At 44.3% G+C, this 15,549-nt stretch overlaps 1 protein-coding gene across 1 annotated transcript; it reads left to right on the forward strand.

The window, feature by feature from the left end:
• The first annotated feature begins 4,730 nt into the window (after window positions 1-4,730).
• Window positions 4,731-5,670, forward strand: LOC119841945 (olfactory receptor 5V1-like). The gene is given in 3 exon segments (XM_038369778.1): window positions 4,731-5,214; window positions 5,217-5,410; window positions 5,413-5,670. Coding segments are annotated over 3 exon segments (936 nt in total).
• Window positions 5,671-15,549: the final 9,879 nt, after the last annotated feature.

The following is a 15,549-nucleotide window of genomic DNA, read 5'->3' on the forward strand; positions in this document are numbered from 1 at the left end:
GGAAAGTGGCCTGGAGATGGGGTACCCTAGTGACTGGTGACCTGGTGACCGGAGATCTTACCCGACTTGGAAGGCAGCCGGTTCTGGCCAGTGGGAGGACAAAGGGCTGAGGGCCCTGGTGACCTGACCAGCTGGTTCCAGCAAATGGGGGAACAAAGGATGGAAGAGAGGAGGCCCAGGGAGCCAGTTTACCTGTGGGGAAGGCAGAGCACAGAGGAGGGGCTGTTGAGGGAGATGATATAGGATGATCTGCTGGAAGGAGGGGGCTGCTGGACTGGGAACAGGGAGAGTAGCCTGAGCCCATCAGGACTGGAAGAGAGCCAATTGCACTGTACTGAGACTGGCCAGGCTCCAGGGCCCTGGGAAGCTCCTATGCTGTGTTCAGACAATCAATTAACCCTCCTGTTTTACGCTGGCTGAGAGTCACTGCAGGCTAGAGATCAGGGTTACATTATTACCTCTGGGTGTTGAGGCCCCAGGGAGCCAGAGTGAGTGGACTCCCTGAGGGGATCCATGGCGAGAGACCAGCTTTCTGAAGGCTCAGAGAGGTGCAGTTCCAGGAGGCACTGGAGCCCAGGGCTTAACCCCTGAGAGAGAGTGAATTCCCGAGAAGGGCTGTCATACTGAAGGGGGTTTCTATAGGGATTGTATGGAGCAGAGAGAGAGAACGAGTCCTGTGAGTCTGTGAAACGTTAGCATACAGCTGCCACAAGTAATTAAATAGCTTTTGGGTGCCCACGCTATGCGCCTTGTGTCGGTGCACATCCTCACCAGGAGCACTTGTGCCGATTGTACTGTCAGTGTGGGGCATTGTGGGATGGCTTCTGAAAGCCAGTAACAGTTGATGTAAGCAATACAGTGTCTGTATAGACACCACATCAACCTAATTATATTGACATTGACTCTATACCTCTCATGGAGGTGGAGTTACTCAGTTGGCATAGAAGGGCAGTTACGTTGGTGGCAGTGAAATTTAAGTGTAGACACATCCATGGTTAGGTCAACATAAGCTGCCTTTCGTCAACCTAACTCTGTAGCATAGACCAGGTCTCAGGCAAAGGGCTAAATCCTGAGGTGTGCCAAGAACTTGCCGTCCAATGGGCTGAATTCTGAAGTCCCTTCTTAGCTTTTTCTCAATCATCTCCCAGTGTGTTAAATGGGTGTTTGGATCCATTGACCTCAAGGGAGATTTTAGTCCATTGAGTTCAGTGGGCATTTTGAGCCATTCATTTAAATAGGAGAGTTGGGCAGTTGCTTCAATGGGTATTTTGACCCCTTGATTTCAATGGGAGTTTTTGTCTAATGCCTTCAATGGGCGTTTTTGCTCTATGGATGTCAATAGGTGGTTTGCTTGAGTACAGAATAAAGAAGGACCTCATAAGGACCAACTGAAATGGAAGCTTTGCCTGGGTAAAGGCTGAATGAAATATAAAACCCTAAGGCATCGATCCAGATAGACTTGCAAATCCAGAATATTTGTCAGGATGCGGCTCAGCATGGGTGTCTTTTGAAAAAGGATCTCCCATAAGTTAAGCAAGGTCCTCAGTATTTTCGCTGAGGATTTGCCATAGAAGATATTTTTCCTGGTTTGTGTGTCAGGACTCTTGCCTCTGACCTTGCCTCATGCTCACTGCTTCAGAGGGAGTGGGTGGAGGTGGGGGTGGGGGATGTGTCTGACTTGCTTGATCAACAGCCTTAGGTGAAAAATTATTTGGCTTCAGATTTGGCAACATACGTTTGGTGCCACCTTCAATGCTAATGCTCTGCATACTGTCCAGTAGGATAGATGATGCAGTGGCTAGACCCCACTCTTTATTTGTGCTATGTGCTAGTGTGCGTTAACAAGCAGCATTAATTGTCTGATTCTCCAGTGAAAAACTGGAGACATGCTTTTTAAAGGATGATAATTCCACTGATTATAAAGAAACCAGAATGTCCTTGCTACACCCAAGATCTGTGTGTGTCAGAGAGCTGCAGATATCTGCCCACAGTAAGAGAGGAAAAGCAGGTGAGGGAAGTCTTGGATAAAAACAAAACACAGAACAAGATCAGGTGAGTGATGTAATATCTATTATTGGACCACCATCTGTTGGTGAGAGAGACAAGCTTTCGAGTCATACAAAGCTCTTCTTCTTTGTGACTCAAAAACTTGTCTCTCTCTCACCAGTAGAGTTTGGTCTAATAAAAGATATTATCTCCCCCACACTGTCTCTCTAATATCCTGGGACTGACAGAGCTACAACTACACAGTAAACACAGTTATAGGCAAACAGGATCAGTGATGTCCATTTCAAGGCTCAGCAGATCCTTTCCTTAGCCAGGTATTTTGGACCTATAGCTTCATGGCAAGAATTTTCAGGAGAAAGCTGGGATACTATGCATGGTGCAGCATAAAACTATAAAAAGCTTCTTTCTTTCTCAAGAGAAAGATCTCAGTCTTTCTCCATGACTAGAGAGAGGTAGCAATATAGACGTAGATGAGTATCAAGAACAATTTTGGAGGGCACACATTTCTTTTATGTGATTGCTAAAGTAACATAGAAAATTCCTATGCTTGAATCAATCTACTCTATGGGACATTATGATAGAAGTGAGACTTCCTTTCTTTTAGCCATGTAACAAGGTGTTATTTGCTTCCTATACTGAGGATCAGATAAGAATCAGTCCTTTATACAATCCTATCTTGCTTATGGTTGATTTAGACTGGAGGGCTAGACAGACAGAAATTTTATGATGCAATTATATATCATCTACATGTGACAAACTGGGGAAATGTCTGTATTACTCTTAGAAATATTGTGTATGATTTGTTTTTTCCCTGTTCAGTTCTATATATCTGTCTGACTGAATGCACAGCATTACATCAAACAAAGACGGTGAAGGGGGCTGTTAAGGAACCCAGGAAGGGTAAAACAATGACACAGATAAATCACCCTCTCAGGTACCTGCTTCAATCAATGGGCTGGGACATCAGTTGCGGGATGAACCTACCTGGCTAGCACCATCCAGATTAGGATGTTTTTATCTACCCAAAGACAGGGCGAGATTAAAAGACGCTGTAGGGTTATAAAGATATCCCCAGCTGATCGGGAGGAGACAAATGGTAAGTTCCACTGGAAGTGGAAAGAGAGACACAGAGCCAGCATGCTGGAAGCTGACACAGACAGAGGCTTGAACCTGATATAGTACAATAGAACCCAGAGTTATGAACACCAGAGTTACAAACTCACTAGTCACCCACACACCTTAGACCAAAAAAAAAAAAAACCTAAAAAACAACCCCCCCAGCAAATCCAGTACAGTACTGTGTTAAATGTAAACTACTAAAATAAAGGGGAAGTTTAAAAAATATTTGACAAGGTAAGGAAACTGTTTCTGTGCTTTTTTTTGCATTTAAATTAAGATGGCTAAAAGCAGCATTCTACCATATAGAAAACAGAGCTGCAGGGGTGGGGAGGTGGGTGACCTGGTTAGACTGAAAGGGAGGCAAGATGATTTTACCAGATCCTTTTGGCATAGATCTGAGAAGAGTCTCTCCTACCCCAGAAAGGTTTTGTGAGGTGGCCTAGTGTTTATAAAATGCTTTGAGATGGTTAAAGGAAACAGCTACAGAAAAGCAAATTGTTTTTAACAGAATGAAATGTACATTGTAATCAGGTCTGGTACCAAGACAGTGCTTCAGAGTTGCAGTCATTACAAATATTTTAGGAATTCTTTAAGGGACCATGACAATTGCCTCTACATCTGGAAGGATGATTCAGCAAGAAGTAACTTTGTTCAACATATTCATCAATGATCTGGAAAAAGGGGAAAACAGTGAGGCAGCAAAGTTTGTAGACAATACAAAATTGCTCAAGATAGTTAAGAGCAAAGGTGACTGAGAAGAGTTGCAAAGGGATCTCACAAAACTCGGTGACTGGGCAGCAAAATGGCAGATGAAATTCAATGCTGATAAGTGCAAAGTACATTGGAAAACATAATCCCTACTATACATACAAAATGATGGGACCTAAATTAGCTGTTACCACTCAAGAAAGATTTTAGTGTGCTTGTGACTAGTTCTCTGAAAACATCCACTCAATGTGCAGCGGCAGTTTAAAAAGCTAACAGAATGTTAGGAACCATTAGGAAAGGGATAGAAAATATCATAATGCCACTACATAAATCCAAGGTACATCCAGACCTTGAATACTGTGTGCAGTTCTGGTCACTCCCTCTGGAAAAAAAAAAGATATATGAGAATTGCAAACGGTACAGAGAAGGGCATCAAAAATGATAAGGCGTATGGAACAGCTTCCATATAAGGAGAGATTTATTCTTACCGTTTATTCCTACCCTTTTATTTCCTGTCTTTTAACCAGTTACTGATCCAGGAGAGGACCTTCCCTCTTATCTCATGACTGCTTACTTTGCTTAAAAGCCTTTGGTGTGGGAAATTGTCAAAAGCTTTCTGAAATTCCAGGTATGCTATATCCACTGGCTCACCCTTATCCACATACTTTTTGACACCCTCAAGAATTCTAATAGATTGATGAGTCATGGTTTCCCTTTACAAAACCTGTGAACTGGAACAAATTTTTTAATGTTGGTGAAATGTTCCTAGAATGTTGTGTGCACACTATAAATCCACAACATCATCATCAGAATAATCATCAATCACTCAGTGTGGTACTGGATAAGAGAGTTTGTGTTCATTATTTTTTCCCAGTTTTGTTTCTCTCTCCAGGAACATGGAAGCTAAAAACCAAACTACAGAGTTTGTGATGGTGGGGTTTTCCTTTCATCCAGAGCTTCAGAACTTGCTCTTTATGGTGACTTTCATCATGTACATGGTGTCGTTGTTGGGGAACATCCTCATCAGTGCCACAGTTTGGCTTGACCCAGCTCTTCACACCCCCATGTACTATTTCATCTCCAACCTGTCCTTGGTTGACATCTGCTACACCACGGTCACCGTCCCCAAGATGCTGGAGAAGCTGCTTTCTCAGGACAGAACCATCTCTTTCACAGGCTGTGCTGCCCAATTGTACTTCCTTCTTTCTCTAGGGACCACTGAATGCTTCTTCCTTGCTGCCATGGCGTACGACCACGTCTTGGCCATCTGTAACCCTCTGCGGTAAATGATCCTCATGAACAAGAGCCTGTGTGGCCAGCTGGTGGCTGGCGCCTGGGTCAGAGGTTTGCTGCTCTCTTTGGGTCAGACCTCATTTGTCCTCACCTGCCCTTCTGTGGGGACAACCGGATCAACCATTTCTTCTGTGACATTCCTCCCCTCTTGACCCTGGCCTGCAGAGACACCGCCAGGAACGAAATTGCCGTCTTTGTAGCTGGGATGTTAATTGTGCTGATCCCTTCTTTGTTGATCCTGGGGTCGTATATCCACATCCTCTCCACCATCCTGAAGATCAATCATCGACCCAGGGAAGACACAAAGACTTCTCCACCTGCTCCTCTCACCTCATAGTCATCACTCTGTTCTACGGCTCTGCCAGCACCATGTACCTGAGCCCCAGGTCCTGCTATGCCCCGGAGAGTGACAAATTCCTGGCCCTGCTCTACTCTGTTTTGACACCCATATTAAACCCCATTATCTACAGCCTGAGAAGCAGAGATATCAATAGAGCCCTGAGGAGGGTCATAACCTCAAATATATTTCTTCTCAAGATGTGAACAGAGGAACACAGCCCAATCCTCTCCTTGTTTACTCTGGTTTAATGGCAACATTGCTCCCTTGTCTTCCCTGGAGTTGTGACAGTTTTATGCGTACTCAGGATGGTGGGTCACCTCGTTACTGAAGGCAGGGGGTTAGAGGGAGTCTTTCACGTGATATATCTGATACTACCAGCCTTTTCACCACTCAAGCACTCTCTTCTGGGCTACACCAGCTCTAACTTCAACTTGCAGGTTACCAACAGGTACACGCCAGTCTCTCATCCCCATTGAAGCATTCCTCTGACACTGTCTACTTACAGAAATTCCTGATCATCTGCCCCCAAATATGCCACGTATCCCAGTTTACCAATTTTACCTTAAACCTGCGCTCTTGCAAACAGCACTTGTGAGTACTTACAATAAACCAAAAGGAGGCTGTAGCTCATGAAAGCTTATGCTCTAATAAACTTGTTAGTCTCTAAGGTGCCACAAGTACTCCTTTTCTTTCTTCATAGTGTTCCCATCAGATATCTTACCAAGCAAGGACGGTCTATGTGAGTTCTTGAATGGGGAACACTCAAAGAACAACCCAAGGACTAGAGAGAGTGCAGTGTGGTTGACTCATTTGAGGGCACTCTCCCGTTTGAGTCAATGATGACCATCATGTCCCACCCTGTCTCTAGGAGACAATGTGCTGCAGTGACTGTGTGTGTGTGTGGGGGGGGGGGACTCAGAATGGGGTTCTCTCTCCACACTATCAGTGAGGACCTCAATGTCCCACAATGGCACTAGGGAGGCTGTGCTGAAGGGAGGAGATGGGGGGGGGTGACAAAAGCCTAGAATACCTGCCTTATGGCAATGGACTCAAATAGCTCAATCAATTTAGTATATCCAAGAGAGCTGTAAGGGATGAATTGATGACAGCCTATAAATACCCTCAATATAGCCTACAAAGTTCAGACAAGATCCAATGACTGGAAGTTGAAGCTAGACAAATTCCAACTGGAACTGAGGTGTGCATTTTTAACAGTGAGGGTAATTAGCCATTGGAACACGTTACCAAGGGTTGAGGTAGATTCTCCATCACTGACAATTTTGAAAACAAGACAGGATGTTTTTCTAAAAGTTCTGCTCTAGTTCAAAGAGAAATTAATTCAGGGAAGTAGGAGGTCAGGCTAGTTGACCACAGTGATCCCTTTTGGCTTTGGGTCCCTTTTGGATACGTCTACATGATGAGCTAGGGGTGTGATTCCCCTGCTCGTGTACACATACTTATGCTAGCTCTCATCGAACTAGTGTGAGAGTTTAATAGGCCATGGTAAGACTGGCAGCAGCAGAGATATGGCTTATAACTCTATGTTTAGATTTTGACAGGGATATAGTAATACATGTAAATAAGAAACCAGTGATGAACTTTGATTTGAATGTAAAAGGTGTTAAAGAAATGACGGCTCTGTAAAATCAATGTATATCACAGAGAGAATAAGAGACATGTTGAAATGGGGAAAAAAAACAATCCCTGATGCTACAGACACATTAAAGGTCCCATAGCAGACATGAGAGGGTCCCAGAGCACTGTCCATGGCAGGATGGTTGGTTCATTAATTAGTGCATGTGAAGTGATTGTGACACCCAAATCAATTCAGAAACATAGAAAAGTTTTGCCAAGTTATTTAGTTTAGATAAGGAAAATCATTTGGTTTTGATTATAATGTTATAATATTTAACACTCTTAAATAGTCTGTGTATAATATTAAATAGAGTACATAAATATGATATAAAATTAATATAACAGACATCAAAGTAAAATAAAACAAACAAGATAGTAAAAAAATTGTAATTTGTTTTGTGTTTTTTTCCCCCTGAAACAATTTGGGGACATCAACACAAATTTGCAAAATGATTCAGTGTTGCTGAATCTACATCTTCTTTGAAAAAAGCTGAATGAACAATTTTGCAGTTTTACATTTAAGTTCCAGTCTAGTGCCCTCTCTAGTAGCTCACTGTTTTTAACTTCCACCGTGTGCCCCATATCAGATCTATATATCCTGCAATACCAGTTTATCTCCAATAACAAAGGGCTCCTGTCATAAATATAAAGGGAAGGGTAACCACCTTTCTGTATACAGTGCTATAAAATCCCTCCTGGCCAGAGGCAAAATCCTTTCACCTGTAAAGGGTTAAAAAGCTAAGGTAATCCCACTGGCACCTGACCCAAAATGGCCAATGAGGGGTCAAGATTCTTTCAAATCTGGAGGGGGGCAGGGAACAAAGAGTTTGGTCTGTGTGTGTGATGCTTTTGCAGGGAACAGATCAAGGATGCAAGCCTTCCAACTCCTGTAAAGTTAGTAAGTAATCTAGCTAGAAAATGTGTTAGATTTTCTTTTGTTTAATGGCTGGTAAAATAAGCTGTGCTGGAGGGAATGAATATTCCTGTTTTGTGTCCTTTTTGTAACTTAAGGTTTTGCCTAGAGGGATGCTCTATGTTTTGAATCTGATTACCCTGTAAGGTATTTACCAACCTGATTTTACAGAGGTGATTCTTTTACTTTTTCTTTAATTAAAATTCTTCTTTTAAGACCCTGATTGATTTTTCATTGTTCTTTTCAGAGTAGCAGCCGTGTTAGTCTGTATTCGCAAAAAGAAAAGGAGTACTTGTGGCACCTTAGAGACTAACAAATTTATTAGAGCATAAGCTTTCGTGAGCTACAGCTCACTTCATCGGATCAAGTGAGCTGTAGCTCACGAAAGCTTATGCTCTAATAAATTTGTTAGTCTCTAAGGTGCCACAAGTACTCCTTTTCTTTCATTGTTCTTAAGATCCAAGGGTTTGGGTCTGTGTTCACCTGTACCAATTGGTGAGGATTCTTATCAAGCCTTTCCCAGGAAAGGGGGTGTAGGACTTGGTGTTCCTCAGGCTGTATATGAGGGGGTTAAGCACTGAGGTGACAGTGATGTAGAAGACAGAGCTTGTTTTGAGCTTCCCCATGGAGGAGCTAGACCTGGGTCTCAGGTACATCGAAATTGCTGTCCCAAAGAACAGGCTGACCACAACCAAGTGGGAAGAGCAGGTGGAAAAGGCTTTATGCCTTCCTGCAGTGGAGAGGATGTTCAAGACAGTGCCAAGGATGCAAGCTTAAGAGAGGACTATTAAGGAAAGCAGGCAGACCAGCGTGAATACACAGCTCACGGACATGACTATTTGTGCCTGGTCCTTCCCAGCACAGGCCAAACTCACCATGGCTGGTATTTCACAGAGGAAATGGTCTATCTCCCAGTGCCTGCAGAAAGACAGCTGGAAGGTGATGCGGTGTTGATGGCGGAAACTAGGAAACTGCCTGCCCAGGAAGTGGCCACCATGGCAATGCACCCCCTCTTGGCCATGAGTAGTGCAGTGGGAGGCAGATGGCGACGTACCTGTCATATGACATAAAGGTGAGGAGGAACCACTCCTTTATGCCAAAGGCGAGGAAGAGGTACATTTGGGCCATGCAACGGGCCAATGAGATGTCTCTGTGCTCTGCCAGGAGGTGGGCCAGCATCTGGGGCAGGAAGCTCGAAATATAGCTGACTTCCAGGAGAGACAGGTTGGTGAGGGGGTGTGGAGGAGAGGGTCAGACCCAACCAGGAGACCGGTGAGGAGCTTCCCAAGCAGGGTCACCAGGTAGAGAGAGAGGAACACCACAAACAGAGCCAGCCAGACCTCTGGATGACTGGAGAGTCCCAACAGGATGAACTCCTGGGGCATAGAAGTTTAGTTGCCTTTTCCAGTCCTGTTCATTTTGTCTGTGGGAGTAAAGGGAAAAAAAGGGAATAAACATAATTAGCTATCCGAGAGACAAGGTGGGTCTCTTTTATTGAGCTAGCTCCTGTTGGTGAGAGAGACAAGCTTTCAAGTTACTCCAATAGAAGTGGGCCCAATAAAAAAAATGACTTCACCCACCTTGTCTCTCTCATTTCCTGGGACCAACACAGCTACAACTGCAAAATAATCGAAGGTACTGATCAGCTCTCCCCGCCACCCATTACCACAGCATTGGAGCACCTCTTCATTTTTGAGGAATTGATCCTCCACACCTGTGAGGCAGGGCCGTGCTATTATCCGCATTGTACAGGTGGGAAACTGAGGTACTCAGGGTATGTCTAAGTGCATTGCAAACCCGGATCTGTGGACCCCATCTCATGGAGTCATTGTTTCCAAGCTCACGCTTGAGTGTACACACTGCATTGTAAGCCTGGGTTTACAGTTGACAGAGTAGGGTCTCACAGCCATGCCAGCGCATCCATTGGGCACTGCATAGACCTTCTGACTTGGGATTTTGGCTTGAGCTGCGTTCACACTGCAAAATGACAGGGCTTGGTCCTGAGTCATGGCAGGACTTAATGCTCTGACCCACCCACCCTAGCAGACGCCTAGGACCCAGGTTATGAGTGCTTGCTGAGCTGAATCAGACTGGTTTGGAAGCAGATGGAAGCTGGGATGGGGTCAAATCGGAATAGAACTTGGGCTTAGGGTGTAGTGTAGACATACCCAGAGAGGATAAGTGACATGTCCAGGGGCATGGGGTCATAGAGTTTAAGGCCAGAAGGGACCACCAGATCATCTGGTCTGACCTCCTGTTGATCACAGGACACCAGCACCACCCAGCACCCACACACTAAACCCAATGACAGAATTAGACCAAAGTATCATTAGGGAAATCGTTAGGAAAGGGATAGATAATAAGACAGAAAATATCATAATGCCTCTCTATAAATCCATGGTTCACCCATATCTTGATTACTGTTTGCAGATGTGGTTGCCCCATCTCAAAAAAGAATATCGGAATTGAAAAGATTCAGAAAAGGACAACAAAAAATGATGAGGGGCATGGAATGGCTTCCATATGAGGAGAGATTAATAAGACTGGGACTTTTCAGCTTGGAAAAGAGTTGACTGGTGGGGGCGGGGAATATAATAGAGGTCTATAAAATCATGATTGCTGTGGAGAAAGTAAATAAAGAGGTGCTATTTACTCCTTCTCATAACACAAGAACTAGGGGTCACCAAATGAAATTAATAGGCAGTAGGTTTAAAACAAACAAAAGGAAGTATTTTTTCACACAACTCACAGTCAACCTGTGGAATTCCTTACCAGAGGATGTTCTGAAGGCCAAGACTATAACAGGGTTCAAAAAAGAACTAGATAAGTTCATGGAGGATAGGTCCATCAATGACTATTAGCCAGGGTGGGAAGGGTGTCCTTAGCCTCTGTTTGCCAGAAGCTGGGAGTGGGCGGCAGGGTGTGGATCACTTGATGATTACCTAGTCTGTTCATTACCTCTGGGGCACCTGGCATTGGCCACTGTCAGAAGACAGGATACTGGGTTAGATGGACCTTTGGTCTGACCAAGTATGGCCATTCTTATGTTCTTATCACAGCCTTTGGGAGACTAGGCAGAAAAAAGGAGGGACCAAGGTGCCCACCATGCCCAAGGCCCCTGAAATGGCAGGGAACTATTAAAGGAGATATAAGTAGAGGATCCCAGTAAATGACCTGCACCCACACGCTGCAGAGAAAAGTGAAATTCCCAAATGACACAGTCAATCTGACCTGAGGGGGAAATTTCTTCTCAGGCCCAAATGTGGTGATTAGTTAGATTCCGAGCACATAAGCAAGAATCAGCTAGCCAAGCACCTGACAAATCTACAGGAGAGCAGAGGCGGGAACCCAAGTTTTCTAAGTCCCTTATTAGTACCCTCGCCAGACAGAATGTCACTAGTGATTTTCATAGGCACTGTTTAGATAGGCTAGCTCCTGCCCAGTCCATCCTGCTCATCTGAAAAGGAGGGTGCCTTCACTGTAGGAACTCAGTGGTATTCAGTGGAACTGACCTGGCATGGGAAGAATTCCTCTGAAGGAGAGAAATAATTTGAAAGACCTCCAGGAATGAAAGAGAGAACAGAATTTGTGTTGTAGGAATTTTTAGGGTGTTTTAGCTCAATTATTATTTTAGGATGGTGGCAGTCTTTTGCCATCTAACACAACCTTTGAGCTTCCAAATATTACAATTAAAAATCAGTTTGCAGGCTGTGATTTTCAGAGGAAGTGAAGGGAGTTAAGCATCCAACTCTGGAAGAAATTCAATGGGACATGAGTGCCTAAATTCCCTGGGCTTTTTCAAAAATTCTTCCCCTGTTATACAATGCTAGCACAATGGGGCATTGGTCTATGACCAGGGTTCCTATCACCACTCCTTGAAATAAAATATAGTTCTACAAGGCACACATTTTAAGGAAATGCAACAAAATATCCATTGCCCCAGAGAAGATGTCAGTATTTCTTACCTGTGGTATCTGGATATAACCCAATAAAACAGTTCTTGGGGTTGCAATAACACTGGCACTGGTGATCATCATTGTTGATGAGGACTGTTGCAATGGTGAGATGGAAACAAATTTCTCAGTTGTCATGTGTGTGGCTTAGATATAGATGTTTAGGAAGAAATCTAGAGGGATATACTTCCTCCTGTCTTTCAGGGTGAGTTAGAATGAACTGTATTGTGTTCTAGTAAAAAAAAAAAGACATGTTCCCTGCTGTAGGGATGGTGGGCATATACGGTAGGACTAGAGCTCCAGACAAACACATTGGAACCTCAATCCCAAAAATTAATCAGCTTCCCAAACATGCATCCCGTGCACAAAGAAAATGGGCAAGAGAATTTATATCTGACACCATCTGCGAGGAGCTCTACTTCCCTTGAGACTTCTTTTAGCATGAATAGGCAAAGAAATAAATTACTGACTCATTCCCGGGTACCTGGAATGTTTGGTGTGAGGAGCAGAGTTAACATGATAAAAAATGTGCACCAGAGTGTTTATTGCAGAGTGTTTATAAAGTCAACTCACAGACAGAAGAGGTTGGACAAACACCTGTCAAGGCTGGTCTAGGTGCACATGTCCTGCCTCAGCACTTGGGCCTGGGCTAGATGATCTTCCGAGGCGCCTTCCAGCCTGACATTTCTCTATTGTGTGCATGTACAGCACCTAGCACAATGGGCCTACAGTCTCAATCTGGAGCCTCCACCTATCCCACCACACAGATTGTTATATTGTATATTCTACAGATGGGTAACCAAACATACCAAAGTAAAGTAACTTGCTCAGAGCTTCACAGCAAAATAATAGTGGAGGAACAGAAAGAATCCCAATCTCATGGCTCCCAGTTCAGTGCCCAATTCCAGGGACTGCACTACAATCTCTCAGAGCAAGAAAAGAAAGAAAGAAAGAACACTCATTGAGAGGGGCATGTAAACTGATCTCTCTCTTCTTCTCAGCAAGCCTAAAGGTACAACCTGCACAAAGCTAGGGAAGTAAAAGAGCAGCCAACTGGGATGCTCTGCTGGGACCTGTTATGAATTATAACTTGAGACATTATCTGTTGTTCAAGGAAACAGAAGGACTTACCCCTTCAGCATCTGGGCATCTCTTTCCTGGCTACAGTCTTCAAACCCAGATTTATCAGAGCTCTGCTGGGCCTCTGGGGACGTAATCCATGCAGCAAGGAAGTCAGTTTTCTGAGGAATTCTCAGAATCAACAACAACATTCCTGTCCATTCTTTCTTTTGGGTCTAATTATGCACCTAAATGCCTTTGAAAATGGGGCACTTTGGGACATTTTACCCTTAATTCTAATGTTCTTGCATTGTTTTCAGTTTTGGTTTGTTTAATGAAAATCTGAAAAAAAAAATTGCATTAAAAAAAACACCTCACATCCTTTTACAGGTAAAGATAAGACTAGTGGCTAGTCTTACTTTTACCTGTAAAAGGATTAGGCCTTTCTCATAGCACCCTCCTCCTCCTAGGGGACACCTTGGTCTTGCTGGGCTAGCTCTCTCCCTGGGGTTCATTCTGTCTGAGCTTTGAAGATGCTTCAGCAGGGCAGGGGCTGTAGCTTTAGTTCAGCCTTCTTAAACAAATCCTAATCAAACCCATGCCGACTCTCCCCTCATAGCAGCCCCCTCCTCAGATCTGTCTCTCACACCAGTACATTCAGTAACAAGATTTTCCTCGCTCTCACCTCACCACCTAAGCAATAAAGGCTCCAAAATAGTCTTCCCTTCTTTCTATTTGGTTTGCTCTAGCAGTTCCTCTCTGTGATAGCTCTAGCAGCTAACCATTGGGAGCACTGCCATAAGCTGCCGCCCCCTCACCTTTCCAGAGGGAATTCCAGTTTCTGGTCTCCATTCCCTGCTGCCCTCTTTTATAAGGGACAGCTCGCTATAGTCCAGGTCTTTCGCAGGTGCAGTGGGCAGGGCTACTCAGCTAGCCAGCTCCAGAGGAATGGTATCCCTCATGTTTCCACAGGGCATTGCAGGGATTTTACTGGTGCAGAAGGCCTCAGATACTTCCTTAGAAGAGCATCAAGGATCAGCTCTCCCCCACACATGTATTTACTAATCACGAAATGCAAAGCTTCAAAAGGCCACCCCAGCAATGCTGGGAAAAGATCCCAGGACCCAAGTCTCAGCTGTTGAGCCACACTGCCTTTCAACAGATCTATGCCAAGTCAAGCGGAGTTGGCTGGTTATCCCAGTTAGTCACTTTTGCAAATCCCTGCCTTTTTTTTTGTCACCTGTCTACAGAGGGGCCTAAATAACTTTGTAGATCTGGATCACCTCTCTGAACAACCCCTACTCTAACCACTGGACCCTCACCCCCATCTCCAGGGTTCCTGATATCCAGCATTTATCTGGTCTCTAGCAAATACCTATATAAACCACTGGGAATGCATGTGTTAAGTCCTCCTCTAATGGATGTCCACAGAGGGATAGATGCTAAATCTTTTACCTTGAGTGGTACAGGTCTGTACTAAGAACCTGAAAATCCTGGATTCAAATCCTGCCAAAGGCACATCATGCCTTATGCCTGCCCATGATGGAACTTGTTTCTCCAGTTTTCCTCTTAAATCCTGGTATATTTAACTCATACAATATGAAGACAGTTAGATGTTCAACCCCACATTTTTCATAGAAATATGGTTATGATATGAATATGGCATAACTAAAATATACTTTATGGAAGATGGCTCATGTAATTTGTAACATGGGGGGGCAAGATGTGCATCTCTCTCTTCACATTGAGGGAAAGAGCAAATTTTTATGAGCTTGAGCTGTGCAGATCTTTTTATACAGCTCAAGACAGTATTATTTTGGGTTTATTCCTCAAAAGGGGTGTGCACATGAGTGCTGGGTGAATCCTCTCACACAGAGCTGACTTCATAGAATCATAGAAGATTAGGCTTGGAAGAGACCATCTAGTCCAATCCCCTGCTCAAAGCAGGACCAATACCAACTAAATCATCCCAGACAGGGCTTTGTCAAGCCGGGCCTTAAAAACCTCTATGGATGGAGATTCCACCACCTTGCTAGGTAACCCATTCCAGTGCTTCACCACCCTCCTAGTGAAATAGGGTTTCCTAATATCCAACCTAGACCTCCCCCACTGCAACTTGAGACCATTGCTCCTTATTCTGTAATCTGCCACCACTGAGAACAGCCGAGCTCCATCCTCTTTGGAACCCCCCTTCATGTAGCTGAAGGCTGATATCAAATCCCCCCTCACTCTTCTCTTCTGCAGACTAAACAAACCCAGTTGCCTCAGCCTCTCCTTTAAGTCATGTGCCCCAGCCCCCTAATCATTTTTGTTGCCCTCTGCTGGACTCTCTCCAATTTGTCCACATCCTTTTTGTAGTGGGGGGCCCAAAACTGGATGCAACACTCCAGATATGGCCTCACCAGTGCCGAATAGAGGGGAATAATCACTTCCCTCTATCTGCTGGCAATGCTCCCACTAATGCAGCCCAATATGTCGTTAGCCTTCTTGGCAACAAGGGCACACTGTTGACTCATATCCAG

Source organism: Dermochelys coriacea, chromosome 13 (assembly GCF_009764565.3).
Source record: "Dermochelys coriacea isolate rDerCor1 chromosome 13, rDerCor1.pri.v4, whole genome shotgun sequence".
In the NCBI taxonomy this organism is placed as follows: domain Eukaryota; kingdom Metazoa; phylum Chordata; order Testudines; family Dermochelyidae; genus Dermochelys; species Dermochelys coriacea.